Raw genomic sequence first — 21,863 nt, forward strand, 5'->3', positions numbered from 1 at the left:
ATTACTCAGCCGTTAAAAAGAATACATTTGAATCAGTTCTGATGAGATGGATGAAACTGGAGCCGATTATACAGAGTGAAGTAAGCCAGAAAGAAAAACACCAATACAGTATACTAACACATATATATGGAATTTAGAAAGATGGCAATGATGACCCTGTATACAAGACAGCAAAAAAGACACAGATGTGTATAGCGGACTTTTGGACTCAGAGGGAGAGGGAGAGGGTGGGATGATTTGGGGGAATGGCATTGAAACATGTATACTATCATGTAAGAATCGAATCACCAGTCTATATCCGATGCAGGATACAGCATGCTTGGGGCTGATGCATGGGGATGACCCAGAGGGATGTTGTGGGGAGGGAGGTAGGAAAGGGGTTCACGTTTGGGATCGCATGTACACCCGTGGTGGATTCATGTTAATGTATGGCAAAACCAATACAGTATTGTAAAGTAAAATAAAGGAAAAAAATTTTTTTAATAAAAAAGCAAGAGAAGTATATAATGAGTTGAATCAACACATTATACAGTGATAGAGCATAAACTAATTCATCAATAATAAAAATATGAGCATGTATTTATCAGGTACCATTCTAATTCCCTTACTTATATTAATGCTTTTATCCAAATGACAACCCATAGAAATTGGCACTGCTGTAATCTGCAGTTGACATATAAAGAAATTGAGCACAGAGAGGTTAGATAACTTGCCTAAAGTCACACAGCAGAGGACCTGTGCTCTTAACCACTTTCAGGTCCAGTTCGTTAATAATAGTTAAACACAAGACAATGGGTAAAGTTTAACACATATCTAGGTGAAATGAAATTATAAAAGACAACTTAGATATTTTCTTCTGAAATTTCTTCAAAGAGCTTTTAAGGCGTCTAAAGGGATTAACTATCTATTTGGAGGTCTTTCTGAAGAAAGTATGATATGGTAGTAAGATCATGGACCCTGAAGTTAGAGATACCTGGGCTCAGAGTTGAGCTCCATCTTTAACTAGCTGTGGGATATTAGGCAACTTACTTGACCTCTCCGCTCCTTAGATTTCTCAGCTTTTGGAGTGGAAGCAGTAATATACAACACTATCACAAGGCTCAAAAGAGCTGATCACATATAATTAATTCATCGTGCTGCTTGATAAGTGACTTGTTACTTTATAATAGACACAATTAGTGAAATTACTAGAAGATACATCGTAGAATGATCCTAAATAAACTGCCCTTATCCAGAATTCAGACAAGCTAGCAGAGATGAAAGGACTGGCAGAGGGCCTTCTCAAAAGGTGGTACATGAAAAGCCCACAGAAATGTCTTCTCTCCAGGAAAGGGAAATCAAGACAAACGAGTTTGGTCATTATGGAAATGAGCCAGCATGGAAAGGAGGAGTGGATGTGCTCAGATTGGGAAATGGGAAAGGGAGGGGCTCAGGGTAAATGGAGCTGTGGACAGTGAAGGCCTGGGGACCTCAATAGTATGGGAGCTGGTGCCTCTGTAGCGACCAGAGAGAGAAGCATTGGGGAGTCGGGGGCAGGAGGGTGGGAGAGAGGGACAACCTGCTGTGTCAACACACCTGACTTTGTCATCAGTCACAGTAACCTTGGCATAAATGTCATCAGGCACTGGCTCTAGCACCATGGTCCATGGTGGGTACTGATGGTGGCTATTGCACATTCTAGACTTTAACAAGACACAGGGCCTGGTGAACTATGGACGGAGGTTCGTGACATTGTACAGGAGACAGGAACAAAGACCATCCCCAAGAAAAAGAAATGCAAAAAAGCAAAATGGCTGTCTGAGGAGGCCTTACAAATAGCTGTGAAAAGAGGAGAAATGAAAAGCAAAGGAGAAAAGGAAAGATATACCCATTTGAATGTAGAGTTCCAAAGAATAGCAAGGAGAGATAAGAAAGCCTTCATCAGCGATCAATGCAAAGAAATAGAGGAAACAATAGAGTGGGAAAGACTAGAGATCTCTTCAAGAAAATTAGAGATACCAAGGGAACAGTTCATGAAAAGATGGGCTCAATAAAGGACAGAAATGGTATGGACCTAACAGAAGCAGAAGATATTAAGAAGAGGTGGCAAGAATACACAGAAGAACTGTACGAAAAAGATCTTCACAACCCAGATAATCGTGATGGTGTGATCACTCAGACTCACCTAGAGCCAGACATCCTGGAATGTGAAGTCAAGTGGACCTTAGGGAGCATCACTACAAACAAAGCTCATGGAGGTGATGGAATTCCAGTTGAGCTATTTCAAATCCTAAAAGATGATGCTGTGAAAGTGCTGCACGTAATAGGTCAGCAAATATGGAAAACTCAGCAGTGGCCATAGGACTGGAAAAGGTCAGTTTTCATTCCAGTCCCAAAGAAAGGCAATGCCAAAGAATGCTCACACTATGGCACAATTGCACTCATCTCACATGCTAGTAAAGTAATGCTCAAAATTCTCCAAGGCAGGCTTCAGCAATACGTGAACCATGAACTTCCTGATGTTCAAGCTGGGTTTAGAAAAGGCAGAGGAACCAGAGAGCAGATTACCAATATCCACTGGGTCATCGAAAAAGCAAGAGAGTTCCATAAAAACATCTATTTCTGTTTTATTGACTATGCCAAAGCCTTTGACTGTGTGGATCACAATAAACTATGGAAAATTCTGAGAGAGATGGGAATACCAGACCACCTGACCTGCCTCTTGAGGAACCTGTATGCAGGACAGGAAGCAACAGTTAGAACTGGACATGGAATAACAGGCTGGTTCCAAATAGGAAAAGGAGTACATCAAGGCTGTATATAGTCACTCTGCTTATTTAACTTCTATGCAGAGTACATCACGAGAAACGCTGGGCTGGAAGAAGCACAGCTGGAATCAAGATTGCCAGGAGAAATATCAGTAACCTCAGACAGACATATGACACCACCCTTATGGCAGAAAATGAAGAAGAACTAAAGAGCCTCTTGATGAAAGTGAAAGAGGAGAGTGAAAAAGTTGGCTTAAAGCTCAACATTCAGAAAACAAAGATCATGGCATCCGGTCCATCACTTCATGGCAAATAGATATGGAAACAGTGTCAGACTTTATTTTGGGGGGCTCCAAAATCACTGCAGATGGTGATTGCAGCCATAAAATTAAAAGATGCTTGCTTCTTGGAAGGAAGGTTATGACTAACCTAGATAGCATATTAAAAAGCAGAGACATTACTTTGTCAACAAAGGTCCATCTAGTCAAGGCTCTGTTTTTTCCAGTAGTCATGTATGGATGTGAGAGTTGGACTATAAAGGAAGCTGAGCGCCGAAGAATTGATGCTTTTGAACTGTGGTGTTGGAGAAGACTCTTGAGAGTCCCTTGGACTGCAAGGAGATCCAACCAGTCCATCCTAAAGGAGATCAGTCCTGAGTGTTCATTGGAAGGACTAATGTTGAAGCTGAAACTCCAATACTTTGGCCACCTGATGCGAAGAGCTGACTCATTTGAAAAGACCCTGATGCTGGGAAAGATTGAACGGGAGGAAAGGGGGTGACAGGATAAGATGGTTAGATGGCATCACTGACTCAAAGGACATGGGTTTGGGTGAACTCCAGGAGTTAGTGATGGACAGGGAGGCCTGGCGTGCTGCGGTTCATGGGGTTGCAAAGAGTCAGACACGACTGAGCAACTGAACTGAACTGAACCCAGCCGCTGCTTTTGGCCACTGCTTCTGGAGACACTGACTTAGACACGGAAAGCTTTACAAAGGTAAAATGACAGAGCAACAACATGAGACCACGAGCCACCAGAGAGCACCTGAAATCCCCTCAACACCTCCCAGAACCCTTTTGGAGGAATTCAAGGCATTCTGAGCTCCATGGAGGATAGATGCAAAGTCAATAAATCCTATATTGTGGTCATAATTTTGGCCCTAGTTTACCCAATTGTTAGAGCCTACAAATTATGGATGATATAAATATTTTCATGTGTAACTCAATGTTTTCGATCAGAAAAGGGGTGATATTTCAATATTTCTTTTAAATAAAACCATTTTAATGTATTTTAAAATACTGGCCCAATTTCCTACCATCTAAGGAGAGAAACTATTATGTAAGATATCAGAAGTACTTTTTAAATTGAAGTATAGTTGATTTATAATATTGCACTAGTTTCAGGTGTACAGTGTAGAAATTCAGTTTGTTTGTTTTTTTTTTTGCAGAGTGAAGTGAGGTGAGGTAAGTGTTAGTTGCTCAGTCATGTCCAACTCTTTGCAAGCCCACGAACTGTAACCCACCAGGCTTCTCTGTCCATAGGCTTCTCCAGGCAAGGATACTGGAATGCATTACCATTCCCTTCTCCAGAAGATTTTACTGTATATTCATTTTATATGTAATGCTTTTTATCCATTAATCTGATACTCCTAATTAGTCTCTTTCCCCTTTGGTAACCCTAAGTTTGTTTTCTATATCTGTGAGTCTGTTTCTGTTTTGTGTATAGATTCATTGTTTTTTAAGATTCCACATAAAAGTGATATTCTCTATGTTCATCCATGTAGCTGCAAATGGCAATATTTCATTTTTTGTAGCTGAGTAATATTCCATTATATATATATACATCTAGACCAAATATATATATATATACACACACACATACATACACCATATCTTCTTAAGCCAGTTGGTTGTTGATGGATACTCAGGTTGTTTTCTTGTCTTGACTATTGTAAATAGTGCTGCTGTGAACACTGGGGTGCATATATCTTTCCAAATTAGAGTTTTTAGAAGGACTCAAATGTAAAATTCCAGTTACAGATTAGACATATACTGCAGTAAGCCTTCATGAGTCCAGGTATTAATAACACTGCTCTTGGGAATTCCCTGGTGGTCTGTGGCTAGGACTCTGCATTTTCAGGGCTGAGGGCACAGGTTTTGTCCCTGATTGGGGAACTAGGAACCTACAAGTCCCACAGTGCAGCCAAGAAACAAACCAACAAACAAAATAAAACCCTGCTCTTGTCATTCAAATAGTTAACACTTAATGAGCCCAGCTTTCTTCTGTTCCGTTTTTGGGCCCATGGTGCACATGCCAGGCTTTCTCCTAGGCCCGTCTGCTCTGTCCTTAATTCAAAAAAGAAACTTTGCTTGGAACTGTGGGCCAGCAGTACATGCACGAGCAATTCAACTTCTTTTGTAAGGCTTTCAAAGCAGCACTGAAAGGCCTCGGCAGGATCTACACACACAGAGGCAGCTCTGAAAGAACCCTTAGACACACAGACCTGGGTTGACCCCTGCGAAGCAGCAGGAGGAGCAATGAGAGCCTGCTTTGGGCCAGGCATTGTACAATGTGTCCAGGCCAGGACAAGGACTAGCCAGCCGGACAGTGGCTGTCAGCACAGGCTTCATAGGCACGAAAACACTGCTAGAATCCATATTTTTAAGTAAGGAGTCAGACAGCAAATCTGAGCATGGGACTTTTTATATGTTAACATAAATTAATGTCATTTCTCCTAACATAATCCCCTCAATGGCTGGATGGCATCACTGACTCAATGGATGCGAGTCTGAGTGAACTCCGGGAGTTGGTGATGGACAGGGAGGCCTGGCGTGCTGCGATTCATGGGGTCGCAAAGAGTCGGACACGACTGAGCGACTGAACTGAACCAATAGGATATTTATCACAGCATTGTTTACAAAAGCAAAAAACAAACTAGAAGAATCTAAATACTCATCACCAGGAAAGTGGTGAAGAAAATGTTTGATATTCTTATGATGGGATGTTGGCTAGACACAGAAATGGACTAGATCTAAATTTATCAACATAGAGTCATCATGAAAAATAAAAAAGCATAAAAAAGAGTAGAATATGCCTCCTATATAATTTAAGTTTTAAAATAGAATGCCCATAAATATTATGTATGTATAAAATATAAAAATAGATATTTATACATAAAAAATATAAAAATAGACTGAAAGAATGTGTAATATGTGAAGACTTATAGTTTGTGCTCCTTGGGAAGGAAGAGGAGAATCCTCTTGGATCTGCAGATCAAGGGAGAATTCAATTTTATCCCCTATATTTTATTTCTTTTTTTTTAATTTCTTTTTTTTTAACTTTATTTTTTAATTTTAAAAGCTTTAATTCTTACATGCATTCCCAAACATGAACCCCCCCCCCCACCTCCCTCCCCATAACATCTCTCTGGGTCACCCCCATGCACCAGCCCCAAGCATGCTGTATGCTGCGTCAGACAGACTGGCGATTCGATTCTTACATGATAGTATACATGTTAGAATGCCATTCTCCCAAATCATCCCACCCTCTCCCTCTCCCTCTGAGTCCAAAAGTCCGTTATACACATCTGTGTCTTTTTTGCTGTCTTGCATACAGGGTCGTCATTGCCGTCTTTCTAAATTCCATATATATGTGTTAGTATACTGTATTGGTGTTTTTCTTTCTGACTTACTTCACTCTGTATAACGTCTGTTGGAAATGGAGTCTGTAAGGCTAAAAGCAAAAGGAGCTACACTTAAGAACAGTACTCATATCAATAAGACCATTTCCTACAAGGATGGAGGCTTGTAATCCTGATACTGCTGTCATGTATATTGGAACTGAACTAAGTAAATGAATGGCAAATGGTGGGATCCAGATTTCTTACAGCTGGAGTCAAAATGTAAAGATCAGCAAGGGGAGGTACCTAGAATGATCCATGTGAAAGAAGTTAGAGTTGGAGAAATTAGTTATGAAGTTGATGGAGAGCTCACATTTAAGATAATTTAAGTGTATGACTAACAACTCAATATGGAGCACAGATGGTTACCTATGGAAATATTTTTTGATATGTGTATATATACAGGTTAGTATACACATATATCATTCTGAGAGGGCCTAAAATAAATAAACTGCAGTAATAACAAACACATGTAGCACCCAGATCTTGCTTTCTAATTCCATTCTCCAATAAAAAGAACAGGAGCTCTTTGGAGAAACAGGAGATTCTGAGACTGGAGCAGGAAATACACAAGATAAGCCTGGAGCATCTTATGCCAGAATATAAGTAGTTCTTAGAAAACAAAAACTGCCACAATCTTGGTGGCATGTTAAAGGGACCCAGAAGTCAAGTGAAAGAACTTCCAATGGCCAAAGCTGGAATAATTTGAGCAACAAAATAAAGTAACATTGGATTATAACCCAAAATATAAAATAGCCACAAGTCCCTACTGACATAAAAATGTAATTGGAAGACCTCCCTGCTGGTGCAGTGGATAAGAATCTGCCGGCCAACGCAGGGGACATGGGATCAATCCCTGGTCCAGGAAGATTCCATATACTGCGGAGCAACTAAGCCATGCACCACAACTACTGAGCCCGAGTACAACCACTGAAGCCTGCACGCTCTAGGGCTCTCGGGCCACAACAAGTGAGCCCCTGTGCTGCAGCTGCTGAAGCCTGCTCACCGGAGAGCCTGTGCTCCATAACAAGAGAAGCCACTGCAATGAGAAGCCTGCACGCCACAACTAGAGAGGAGCGCCCAGTCACTGCAGGTAGAGAAAGCCTGTGTGTAGCAGCAAAGACCGAGCACAGCCACTGATAAATAAATAAAGCAGTGTGTACGTCTCAAAAAGAACTTTTAAAATTGGAAAAGTTAAATTCTGTGCACAATTCCAAATTATGTAGATTATGTAAATTATGTAGATACTCCACCCTAAAGGAGGGGAGTGCAACTCCCACCCCTTAAGAGTGGGCTACATATAGTGACTTCCTTCCAGAGCGTACACTATGATGTTGGGCCTGGGGGGCAATTTTATAGTAGAGAAACCCAACTAACACTACTTCAGTCAGGTGACCAAGGTTACTATTCATATGAGAGTAAGTACCATTTTTATGGGGAAAATTTTTCCCAGAACCCATAATTCAAGTCTAATAATAAGGAAAACATGAAGTAAATTCCAGTAGTGGGCATCCTGCAAAATATGTGACTAATATTCCTCTAAATAATCAAGGTAATCAGAAAACCTAAGGAAATGGACATGAGTTTGAGCAAATTCCAGGAAGATGGTGAAGGACAGCGAAGCCTGTCGTGCTACAGTCCATCGGGTTGCAGAGTCACACACAACTTAGTGACTGAACAACAAGAAAGTGTCACATTCGACAGGAGCCTAAGGAGATGGTAAAGAATCTGCTTGCAGTGCAGGAGACCTGGGTTAAATCACTGGTTGGGAAGATCCCCTGGAGAAGGGAAAGGCTACCCACTCCAGTATTATGCCCTAGAGAATTCCATGGACTGTATAGTCAGTCCTTGGAGTCACAAACAGTTGGACACAACTGAGCAACTTTCACTTTCAAGGAGAAATGACAGCTAAAAGTAGTATAACATCCTGAAACAAGAAAAATATTAAGTAAAAACTAAAGAAATCTGATGAGAGAAGTGAGAGTTGGACCATAAAAAAGTCTGGGCTCCAAAGAATTGATGCTTTTGAATTGTGGTACTGGAGAAGACTTGAGAGTCCCTTGGACTGCAAAGAGATCAAACAAGTCAATTCTAAACAAAATCAACTCTGAATATTCACTTGAAGAACTGATGCTGAAACTCCAACACTTTGGCCCTGATGTACAGAACTGACTTGTTGGAAAAGACCCTGATGCTGGAAAAGATTGAGGGCAGGTTGGAGAAGAGGGTGTCAGAGGATGAGATGGCTGTATGGCATCATTGACTCAATGGATATGAGTTTGAGCAAACTCAGGGAGATAGTGAAGGACAGGAAATCCTGGTGTGCTGCAGTTCATGGGGTCGCAAATAGTCGGACATGACGTAGCGACTGATCAACAAGGAAATCTGAATAAACTGTGTCTTAACTCATAAAATGTGCCAATATTGGTTCCATAATTATAGCAAATGTACTATACTAATAGGAGATGTTAAAAAGAGGGAAAATTTGGGGAGAAGGGTGATATGTGGGAACTTCAGTACTCTCTGCTTAAGTTTTCTGTAAGTCTAAACCTTCTAAAAAAGAGTCTGCTAATTTTCTAAATATCACTTGAAAATATGATCAAATGTTGAGTTTTCAAGCCAGGCTGTGGGGGCAATTATTTTATCCTTTGTATGTTTCTATATTTATCAATTTCTCAGAGTTAGAATATAGAAACTTAAGCAGAATTCTCTCTCCCATTATGTAAATTAGTAATATGGTGAGTGATTTTATTGTTTTGTTTATATTAACACTGATTTTAAAAATTGATAAATTAAGTCTCTTATGGAATAATGCAAAGATATAAGCTAAAAATTGCTGAACTTCTTTGTACACAAATCTTTATATAAATAGTAAGATGGATTTCTAAAAGTGGAATTTCATACCTACTGCCAAATTACATTCTCAGCAAAGTTCTACCTACTTTTACTGGCACTCTTTGTCTTGAGTGCCCATTTGCTTATTGCCTGGACACCACTAAGTATTATTTTTTTTCTGTTTGATAAGCAAAAAGATCTGATCATATGTGTTTTCATTTGCCATCCTCTGAGTATTAATAAAGTATCATTACTGTCTTTCATGCTTACTGGTGTTGGTTCTTCTGCTTCTGAGAACCTGTTCATATGTTTGTCCATTTTCCCATTGCTATATAAGAACTCTGTACAAAAGTTTTGAATGTTACCGTTCTCTCCTCTCTGCTTTTTTACGACACCATTCTACTCTTCCACCTCCTGCTTCTGTTACCACTCAAAGGCTGGTGATCTTCAACCTTGTGCTCTTTTCTAATTCCTTCCTGAACTATTTAATGCATACAGATCTCTGACTGCTCTCCTAGAAGGAAAGCCCAAAAGGAGTGGGAGACCATCATGGTCTTGTTAGTATCATCAACCTTCCTGCCTTCCCTGGGAATAAGGGGGCTCCAGGGATGTTCCCTGGTGGCTCAGAGGTTAAAGCGTCTGACTCCAATGTGGGAGACCCGGGTTTGATCCCTGGGTTGGGAAGATCCCCTGGAGAAGGAAATGGTAACCCACTCCAGTATTCTTGCCTGGAGAACCCCATGGACGGAGAAGCCTGGTAGGCTACAGTCCATGGGGTTGCAAAGAGTCGGACACGACTGAGCGACTTCACATTTTTTCACAGATGTTCAGCGCTCAAACTGGGATGTGCTGTGCTTAGTCGCTCAGTCGTGTCTGACTCTTTGTGACCCCATGAACCATAGCCCACCAGGCTCCTCTGTTCATGGAATTCTCCAGGCAAGAATACTGGAGTTGGTTGCCGTGCCCTCCTCCAGGGGATCTTCCCAACCCAGGGATTGAATCCAGGTCTCCTGCATTGCAGGTGGATTTTTTTTTTACCATCTGAGCCACCAGGGAAGCTCCTCAAACTGGGATAAATCCTGAGCAAACCGAAATGATCGGTCACCCTGTGAGTCAAGTGCCCAATAAATATTTGCTGAATGAATGCATGATGATTCCCAGGATTACTTTTCCAGCCAAATTGCTCTTTTAACTTTATAGATCCATTTCTAATTGCTTCATGAACAGTACCACTTAAATAATAGCATCTCACATCGAATATGTCCAAACTCTCTCCCCACTGAAGTGAAAGTCACTCAGTCATGTCCAACTTTTTGTGACCCCATGGGCTATACAGTCCATGGGATTCTCCAGGCCAGAATACTAGAGTGGGTAGCCTTTCCCTTACTCCAGAGGATCTTTCCAATCCAGGTATTGAACCCAGGACTCCTACATTACAGGTGGATTCTTTACCAGCTGAGCTACAAGAGAAGCCCAAGAATACTGGAGTGGGTAGCCTATCCCTTCTCCAGCAGATCTTCCCAACCCAGGAATTGAACCAGAGTCTCCTGCATTGCAGGCAGATTCTTTACCCACTACCCCCTGTAAAAAACAAGCAAGCAAAACAACAATAAAACCCTGCTCTTCTGTATTCACATTCTCAATGAATTCTTTCTCTAGCATTTTAGAATCTCAGTAATCTTTACACATTTCTTGGTTTTATAAGGCAACTGTTTGCAGTTAGGGTTGTAACCTGAACTTTGAACTGATTTAAATTAACTACAAACTCCAACATGGTACTATTGCCCAACCCTTTTTACCCTTTTGGCTGTTTCCTTTGCTCCAGTGTTTTTTAGGAATTGTCAACTTAACTAAAAGGGTAAAATAAGGCAAGCTTGAAAGTACAAAAAGCTGAGTTTATTCAGGAGTAGCAGAAGAACTGCAATTTGAAATATGCAAACTGTATGGAGTCTGATGAGCCTGTGAGGGAGGCTGTCTTTATGGGCAGGAAATGTAAAGAGGAGAGAGTTCAGGGAGAGTCTCTTAAAGTCAAAAATAAACAGAGGCCAACCTTGAAAATTCCTCAAGCAGATAAAACCAGTCCAGTCATACAAACGAAGCTCAACTCAGCTTATTTTGTGAGACCAACCCCACCCTGGTCGTTTCTTGCTCATGCTTCTGGAAGCCATCAGCCTAATTTTCCAAGGTTAATATGAGACAATCCCTGACTAATTTAAGAAAATTCCAATATTATCAGTTTTCTGTAAATCAGGCTTTTACAAGAAATCAGTTTCTCAGACCTTAAGATTTGCTTTCCTAAGAATATTCCTAAGGATATATATCCTCTATAGTTCCATTTTAGACTGAAATTCTTTTACAGAATAATAGTTATTTTTCAGGTAATGAAACTTTGTTACAGAGAAAAGCACATTGTACTAAGTAAAAGGTAGCAGAATTACATGGATATAAGTAAATATTTGTATCAGTTAAGTTCAGTGATGGGTTTCAATGTATAAAGTTAATAACTATAGTTAAACTATGAATATAAATTTTAAGAAAAAAAGGTAAATTATAATTTTATATGAGCTGAAACTCTCAGAAAAACTAAATCATAGCATTAACTTAGTTATTCTGTTAGGTAAATCACTTAATCTACAACCTTGCCCTCTCAATACATTTTAGGATGAATTGCCAAAGATACCGAATATTATGTTAACAAAAACTGCTTCATTTTTTTCATCTTTATGCCTATATTAGCCCAGACTGCCATAACAAAATACCAGAGAAGGGGTGGCTTAAACAACAGAAACTTACTTTCTCAGAGTTCTGGAATTTGGAAGTCTGGATCAAGGTACAGCATTGGTGGGACTGTGATGATAAAGTTCTCCTTGGCTTGAAGATGGCTGCCTCCTCTCTGTGTTCTAGTTTGACAAAAAAAAAAAAAAAAAAAAGGGTTTTCGTGTTACTCCCTTGTCTTAGAAGGGCACCAGAGTGGAGTAAGGCCCCACCTTTATGACCTCACATAACCTTAATTACCTCCTGAAAGACCCTATCTCATTCACATGGAAGGTTAGGTCTTCAATTTTTTTTTAATTTATATTTTGCGTGTGGATTGCCAGCTCCCCTCGAAGTATTGCCTGTGTTCTCTGTAAAGTTAATTCGACACATCTGTTGCTGTTCTAGGCACTAACACAGTTAACCCAGGTTCATACTTTTAAGCCTCTTTTTCCCCACCCTGAAGAGTGGAGGAGTTTGTTCTTATCTTACCATGTATTGTCTCACCTTCACGCCACCTGTAAACAACCATTTACGCATTTTTTCCTCCTTTCTATCTTCTGTCTTTCTTTAATCAAGAGCCATTTCTTTCCCTTCTCAATCTATCCAGCTGTATATTTCTATTACATGTATGTACGTTTGAGTGCACTGAGTATGTATGTTTCTCTATAAACTGTTTAAAGTAATGGTGTCTTAAATATTGCCAAGTATTTACATTTCACAGAGTGCTTTTACCTGGAGTAACTCTTTGATTCTCAAAAGAAACCAGACCAGATATATGACCAAAGTTAAAATTTTATCTCTACTTACAGATGTAAAAGCTGAGACCCAAGGAGGTTAAGTGACTTTCTAAGGTTACTCCTAACAGTTTGCCTTTTTCTAACCTCAAAATACATTTTTTGCATGCATTAATGTCTCTATGTCTATATATCCTATTTCAGAAACTCTTGTTTGTAGTACCTGAAACACAGACTCACTGTGGGAATGGATACTTTTGCCCAGAAAGATGCAAGATGTAAATAATCATTATATACTGACAATTTCATCATGGGTATCTGGATGATTGAATGACATGAAGAATGGTGAACATTATGTACTAAGTATATCTGCTCACATCCCGTCTTGGCAATCATGAATGCAAGAGTGTACCTCTCATGACTAAGAGATGGTCAGTTAGAAAAGGCGGAGGAACCAGAGATCAAATCGCCATCCGCTGGATCATCGAAAAAGCAAGAGAGCTCCAGAAAAACATCTATTTCTGCTTTATTGACTGTGCCAAAGCCTTTGACGGTGTGGATCACAATCAACTGTGGAAAATTCTGAAAGAGATAGGAATACCAGACCACCTAACCTGCCTCTTGAGAAACCTGTATGCAGGTCAGGAAGCAACAGTTAGAACTGGACATGGAACAAGAGACTGGTTCCAAATAGGAAAAGGAGTACGTCAAGGCTGTATATTGTCACCCTGCCTATTTAACTTACATGCAGAGTACATCACGAGAAATGCTGGGCTGGAAGAAGCACAAGCTGGAATCAAGATTGCTGGGAGAATTATCAATAACCTCAGATATGCAGATGACACCACCGTTATGGCAGAAAATGAAGAGGAACTACAAAGCCTCTTGATGAAAGTGAAAGAGGAGAGTGAAAAAGTTGGCTTAAAGCTCAACATTCAGAAAACGAAGATCATGGCATCCGGTCCCATCACTTCATGGGAAATAGATGGGGAAACAGTGGAAACAGTGTCAGACTTTATTTTGGGGGGCTCCAAAATCACTGCAGATGGTGACTGCAGCCATGAAATTAAAAGACGCTTACTCCTTGGAAGGAATGTTATGACCAACCTAGATAGCATATTCAAAAGCAGAGACATTATTTTGCCAACAAAGGTCCGTCTAGTCAAGGCTCTGGTTTTTCCAGTGGTCATGTATGAATGCAAGAGTTGGACTGTGAAGAAAGCTGAGCACAGAAGAACTGATGCTTTTGAACTGTGGTGTTGGAGAAGACTCTTGAGAGTCCCTTGGGCTGCAAGGAAATCCAACCAGTCCATCCTGAAGGAGATCAGTCCTGGGTGTTCTTTGGAAGGAATGATGCTAAAGCTGAAACTCCAGTACTTTGGCCACCTCATGCGAAGAGTTGACTCACTGGAAAAGACTCTGATGCTGGGAGGGATTAGGGGCACAAGGAGAAGGGGATGACAGAGGATGGCTAGATGGCATCACCGACTCAATGGGCATGAGTCTGAGTGAACTCCGGGAGTTGGTGTTGGACAGGGAGGCCTGGCGTGCTGCAATTCATGGGGTCGCAAAGAGTCGGACACGACTGAGCGACTGAACTGAACTGAACTGAACTGATTACCCTTTTGTCTGGTGGTGCTAAACATATTTTTCTTAAAGATCTTATCTAGATCATCCTTAGTATAGACATTATGTAGTCCTAACAAATAACGTTTTAGTCATTTGTCATTATTATTTCCAATTCAACCTGTGTATTAGTCACAGTTCTCCAGAAAAACAAAACCAATAGGAGATTATAATATAAAGGGGTATATATATTTATGATTATAAGAAATTAGCTCATATGATCATGGAGGCCAAGAGGTTCCATGATCTTCCTTCTGCAAGCTAGAGCCTCAGGAAACCAGTTGTGTAGTTCCAACCTGAGTCCAAAGACCTGAGACCCACCAGGGCCTGTGGTAGAAGTCCCAGTCCAAGTGCTGGAAAAGACCAATGCCCCAGCTCAACACAGGCGAACAGAAAGGGACTTTTTCCTTCTTCCATCTTTTTATTCTCTTCAGGCCCTCAATGAACTGGATGATGTCCACTCACACTCGAGAAGGCAGTCTATTAACACTTCACTCAGTCTGCTGATTCAAATGCTAATCTCATCCAGAAACACCCTCACGGACACACCCTGACTAATGTTCTGCCAAATATCTGGGCACCCCATGGTCAAGGTGATACATAAAATCAAGCATCATATCCAGCTTCTTTTATTCCCTGTGACACAGGACACAAAGTATGAGTAATCGAGTTGCAATCCACTGCTAACTAAATTACCTTATGTTTATATTTAGAAAATCTTAAGTCAGTTGTGAAGGTGTTTCTTGACTTTGGAAAAACATTGAGAAAATAGCATCAAGTGTGTGAAGCAGGTTCAGATGATTCTTGGAATGGTTTAGTTGTCTCATTCGGCAATAGAGTACTGACTATAAATGTTGGCTGTGAGCTCCAAGGACTACATCACAATCATCTTCGTCTCTGCACCCGATGGCAGATAAATCGAATGCAACACCCGAGGCTACAACACTGACCATCCTGCAGTCCTTGTGAACAGTGGCCCCTGGAAGTGTGCAGTGCATGCTTGCACAGACATGCATAATGGCCTGATTAGAACGGTCATCACAAGGATGTAAGCCATCTGCAGGTACTCTCAGGAGGGAGCACAGCACCGTATAACTTGATGAAGTTGAAAGAATGAGATTACTGAAAGCCCTATATTCAAGCATTAGTATCTCCACATCTTCTTAGAGAGGTGGTTTGGACAAGCCAGGTGAGGTCTGTGAGCTTTGCTGTCCTCTGCTGCAACTGCCTATTTCAAAGAATCCTGAACATTAAATGAAATCAAGTACAACAGCAAATTGTATATATTAATGTGAATTTTATCGCTTCTACAGGGGATCTTCCCGACACAGAAATTGAACCAGGGTCTCCTGCATTTCAGCAGATTCTTTACCAGCCGAATTACCAGGAAAGCCCCTTAAGAAAGAATAGAGAAGCTTAACGAAAGGAAGGAGTAGTTCCACCTACCTTGCATTAGTGACTGGGTTGAAGGGAACGGGGCATTTGAAGAGTACGTGCTTCAGTTTGTTATGGCATCAATGGGGGGAGGGGACGCAGGTGATGGAATCTCGCCTTTCTCTTGCAGCTTTCCCATGAGTGATGGCTCATCAACAGCAGCCCAGGGAGCAATTGCCCACCTGCCTTTGAAGCCTAGCTTCCATAACCCCAGAAAGACTATCCTCACCAGTCTTTCCTGATATCCCACAACAGAGTAAAAGCAAAGACATACTGAGCTCCCAACACCATGGAGAATAAATCAACCTCTCTTTTCTGTTTGCTGCAAGAAAAACTGCATGGCATCAGACTCAGACTTCAAAGATTCTCAACTGCACACCCAGGCAGAACTAATCGCACATAAAGAACTTGAGGGGGGAATGGGAGAGGACAAGGACAAACAAAAAAAGAAATCAATGCTTGTGCAAAGGAAAAGAAAAATCAATTGAGGGGAAAGAAAATGTTATCCCTAAGCCTTTGAAAGCAGTGGCTTAGACATATCCATATCAGCATAAGGAAGGAAAAGATGATACATAGACAGTCCTTTTACACTTAAGTTCTCAGTTGCAAGGAAATCAATAGCTAAAAAACTATTTCTTTTTTTTTTAATTGAGGTGAAATTCATATCACATAGAATTAACCACTGTAAAGTGAACAATTCTGTGCCACTGGTACATTTACAATGTTGTGCAAACATCTCTGTCTAGTTCCAAAGCCTCTAGAAGTATTTCTTATTCTAGAATTTTATATACAGAAACTACACTAGAAATTTTTCTTAGACTTTTCAATCATTTGGGCTTAACTCCCAGATTGTATTTAAGCCCTCATTTGGATTGTTGCTTCCTACCTAACTAATATTAGATATCTTCAGTGTTTCAAGATGGGCCATTTGATTAGGTGAATGGGAGAGGCAATTATGAATTTCCAGACTCAGGAGAAATCCCATAGACTTATGTTCATGTGTATATTGACAAAATATTCAAACAACTCAATGAAAACTTGAAAATTATTTCAGCCATATGCATTTCTTTAATTCAGGGTCATGCAGGCAGATGGAGCAGTGATATAACTAATATATATGGACCTCAATGCAAAATCAAATATAGTCCCTCAACTCTTCATCAGGTTTCTCCAAAAACTGGTTCAACCAAGTTGCTTGTGCAAAGGAACAGAGAAACCCTCTAAGCAGTGGCTTAGATGTATCCATTTCAGCACAGAAGAAGGCAAGGATGACGCAAAGAATAGAGGGCCCCTTTGCATTTAAGTTCTCAGTTCTCTCAAGACTGGTTTAACCAAGCTAAAAATTACCTTCTTGAAAATCGGAGTCAGAAGGATGTAGAAAATCTGACTCTTCTTCTCTTCTGGGAGTGAATAGTCTACTGACAGTGAACAGAAAATAATGCTTTCTTGGGCATATAGTTTCTATAGCTGCCGCAGGGTCATCCCTACGGCATGTCTGCTCTCCCTGGCTACAGGGCTAAGGAATACTGATTAAGAAACCAAGACTGGACCTCCATCTTGCCACTGGCACTTTTATCGTTAGCATTTTAGACATAGCCCCGAATCTCTACCCCTGCTCTGAACCATTGACCGTGGAAGCTGAACTTTGTCACTGAGTTGGACTGTATCTTCCTCTAAATTGACGTTGCCATTCCTGGCAGATACAGGTATGCTGTGTGTGTTACCCTGTAACTGTAGCCACGTAGAACCCCAAAAAGTCTTCCTGAAAAGTGTGGTAGCAAACTCCCTTCTTACAGTTTCTCTTTTTTGCCATTTTTCAAATAGTGAGATAAGACAGAATCCTATCTGGGACTCCTGAAAAGTAACTGCTTCATGATTTATGAGCATTCTACCCAAAGGAAGAATCAATAGAGAGAAGGCAAAGACTTGGGGAGAACAATCCAATAAGTAACTTTAAGCCTATCTCACGTTATTACTTTTCTGAAGTTCTGTGTTAGCACTTTATATATAGCAGGCACTCAATATAATTTGCTATTTGAATGGGATAAGGATATTTTTTCTTCTTTAGTAATCTCCACCCTAAGGAATATTTTACCTTACTGTAGTGATCAAATAATGTTAGTATTTGGTGCCAGCTGTTCAACTCAAATAATTACTTTTAAATAGCCTTCTATTTATTTTGTAATGATCTGCTGTGTTCCCTGTCTTGTCCCTTTGGTGCTTGCGAACCATTACTCATGAGACCACATATCCATTGCCCATAGCAAGTGGTCCTTAAAGTCTATTGAGGAATCAATAGATTCATTTGTAACCACATTTTAAAATCCAGATTTCTAGGTTCCCCAAGCCCAGTGGTCCTTAGGTCTGAGAAGGCATCTTGTAACCTGCTAACAAACACCCTGGGTGATGTGGTGCTTGTCATCATGAAGCATATTTCAGAAACTGATCCATAGATTTGATCCTGGCCTAGACTCTGTGACCAGCCTTATTTAGAGCAGAGAGAAGATGAAGAACCAACAATAAATTGATAATATAGAGATGATGGTCCTTCCCTGGGACATGATCTTCTTTCACTAGTCACTATTATGTCCTCTTTCCTACTTCATGCCTGAAATCCAGCTGGTATTTCCCTGGATCTTGGTTGCTGAGTCCATCACATTCTTAGGCTTCATTGGTTGCTGGCTAAAGAATTGTCAGTTACTAAACCCCATATTTAATGTTCTGGCTGTTTACCAAGTCTTTCATCCAATGACCAAACTCCATTGTTTGCTTTGGGAATTCCTCCAAAAAGTCCTACCCCTACTGTTTAGAAGTCCACTTAGCCCCTCCCTTGCCCAGGTAAGTTTGCGGCTAATTCTCCCAGCACAAAAACCTCACTCTTCACAACAGATATTTCTGACTGAAGATCCTGACTATCCTTATCCAGAATTACCCAAGAGGAATAGGATACTCACCAGACTGTGCTGTGCTGCACTTAGTCCCACAGTCATGTCCGACTCTTTGTGACCCCATAGCCTGCAGCCCACCAGGCTCCTCTGTCCATGGAGATTCTCCAGGCAAGAATACTGCAGTGAGTTGCCACGCCCTCCTCCAGGGGATCTTCCCAACCCAGGGATTGAACCAGCATTGCAGGCGGATATCTGAGCCACCAGGGTAGCCCATTCACCAAGCTGGCTCCCCATAGAAGGATCATCTCTGCCTCTATCTGTGGTAGAATGAGAGGTCATGCTTGCTCATTTAGACAAGCTTAACACAAGAGATTTTAGAAGAGGAATTGTTAAGTGAAAAACAAGTCTAAATGGTATTATTTTTGTTACATACAGCCTGTTGTCATGAATAGCCCTAAACAAATGCAGATTCAAATAAAAGTGCTCTTAATTGGTGTTCAGGATTGAAGCGAAGGTTGCTGACAAAACTGGTACTTTCCCAAATTGTTACTTTACCTGCTGAGAGCTGAAATACTATCTTTACACAAAAGATGAAGTTTCAAATAAGAATAGAACAAACTCCAAGGATATCTTTCTCTGTCTTGGTTCCTTCAAGTAGTCAATAAATATGCTTTTTAATACTTTCTATGTGCCAGGAATAAAAAGCTCTGGTCTCTGCCCCCATGATGTTTACCATCTTATATTACAGTTTAGGTAATGAATTTATGTAGGAAACAGGTCTATCCAGTACTTTTCTTCTCCCACCTGCCTGTCTGAGATGAAAAGAACATTCTGGGTTGCAGAGATAGTAAAAAATGCTCCCAAGGAGCCAAAACACAATTCACCTTCTAGTGGGTCGACTTCCAGTAGTGGAAGCTTATGGCAAAGGTGCTAGTCAACAGGAAGAAAGGATGAAGATGACCACAAATTAAACAGAAGTCTTCCCATGGATATTATAAAGCAGACCAACACGCCTTGGATAGTATAGCTCTGTGGTAGAGTTCTGTATGTTCCTTCTATTTCTACCAGATAAGACACTAAAGATTAATTGAAACATCAGGTGCTAGCTATATAAGCTAATATTTTTGACAGCTTACACCAGTGGTTCAGACACCTAGAGGGCTTGCTAAAACACAGATTTAACTCAGCTGTATCAGCAGAGTTTCTGATTCAGGAGGTCTGAGATGGGCCTTGAGAACTTGCATGCCTAACACATTCTCAGATAACACAGATGGTGCTGGTCCTAGGACATTTTGAGACGCATGGGCTTAAGCAAACACTTAGAGGAGCCTTTGAAAGTGTTGCTCCATGAGGAGTATACACAGCATCATCAGGCATAAAAAATTTAAATATCTGTAGTTTTTCTCACTACAAAATAATACATTTCCATTGCAAAAAAAATGTTAATGCAAAAGCAGTAAGTTCATAAAACAACCAAAATAAATTTAAAACCATTCGGTGGAAAGTAGCCCTTGGTAACCTTGCTGTGTATTCTTATAAAATCTCTATGTGTATATGTTGTTTATGTGTGTACATATATATGATCTCTTTCTCATATATATATAATGTATATATAATATCAGATTCATCTTATACACACTTTTTACTTAATAGTATATTATAAAAATCTTTCTGCAGCCATAGAGTTCTGAAACATAATTTGGCACATCCTTTGAATAGAGATACCAAATTATGTTTAAATGTATTCAAGTGTTCCCACTTGCTGGACACTTAGGTTCAACTCTTTTCTGTTCAAACAGGTTCAGCATAAATATGCTGATAAGTCGTTATGTACATCCTTATTTTCTAAAGACAGATTTCCAGAAGAAAAATTGCCAAAACTCATGTATTTTAAGTCATCTCATATATATTATCAGAATACCCTTCAAAGAAATATTAGATCAATTTACACGCCCATCAGCTCTACAGAGGCATTTTCTCATATGTCCACATAACGCTGAGCATATTTTCCTTTGCCAGTTTAATAGGAAAAAAATGATATCTTGTTTATATTTTTAATTTTTTCAGTTACCAGAGGGATCTTTCATACTCAGTGATTTCATACTTCTTTCATTTGTAGCTGTGTAAATCTGGGGCTTAGAATCAAACTATTAACTCTATACAAAGCAATTTTGTTTGTTTGTGAGTTTATATGTTTGATATTTCATAGAGTCCAACACATCATTTTTTTTTTGCATGAACCAACCAAAATTCTCAAAATAGGTAACTTTTGTTATATTATGTAAACTCTGGGGAAATTTCTTTGTTATGAAATTCTGTAGTTTGGATTTGTCCAATATGCAATCCCAGTATGTGAATTTATTATACTACAATATAAATGGTCTAATTTTACTTACAAAATAATCCATGTGAAAACATATCCACTGTGATTAAGAGAGGCAATTGATGGAATAAAGTATCTTATTATCTATTCTTTAATATTTATTGAGTGGTCATATGATGTGAACACTAAAGCCGACTTTCTTGGTGACACACTAAACTGAATTTTCTTGGTGACACACAGGGCCTATTAGGTGAAAAATATGGGAACATCCGAATCCCCGGAGAAGTTGAAGCCTCAGAGTTTGAAATGATCTTGGATGCTGCCATAGAGGCGAAGCTGGACACCAAGCTACTGGAAGACTGGTACTGTCGGGATGAGAACTCGGTGCCAGCCGCATATTACCTCAGACCCAGATCAGAAATGCTGAAAAGCAATAAAAATGCAGTAAGTTATCTTTCTCTCCAGAGTGTGTCTCTCCCTACATTTTTAAACTGCTTACGTCATGCAAGGGTGGTTTTTCTCCACAGAAAAGGCACAGTATACAGAAAGTTATTCTGCCCTGGACTCTAAATTTCCTTTTAACAACTAAATCCAAAGCTAAGAAATCTTCCAAATTCACCTTTCTTTTTTGATATCTTAGACTTTCCTTCTGGGGTCATTTCCTTCTTCCTAAAATATATCTTTTGGAAGTTCCAAAAGAGTGATAAGTTCTGTATATCTGAAAATATGTGTATTTTTTTTAATGCAAATGTCATGTTTTATTGCTTTTTACATTTTTTTTTTACAATGGAGAAAAGACATGCTCTTTAATAAGTGGTGCTGGGAAAACTGGACAGCTACA

General features: G+C 40.0%; 1 protein-coding gene across 1 annotated transcript in view; it reads left to right on the forward strand.

The window, feature by feature from the left end:
• The window catches only part of NWD2 (NACHT and WD repeat domain containing 2), a 237,329-nt gene that overhangs the window by 192,732 nt on the left and 22,734 nt on the right, over positions 1 to 21,863 (forward strand). The window contains exon 4 of the mRNA XM_069593826.1: positions 21,263 to 21,466. Coding sequence (XP_069449927.1) covers positions 21,263 to 21,466 — 204 coding nt within the window. The remainder of the gene's footprint in view (positions 1 to 21,262; positions 21,467 to 21,863) is intronic.

Source organism: Ovis canadensis, chromosome 6 (genome assembly GCF_042477335.2).
Source record: "Ovis canadensis isolate MfBH-ARS-UI-01 breed Bighorn chromosome 6, ARS-UI_OviCan_v2, whole genome shotgun sequence".
Taxonomy (NCBI): Eukaryota; Metazoa; Chordata; class Mammalia; order Artiodactyla; family Bovidae; genus Ovis; species Ovis canadensis.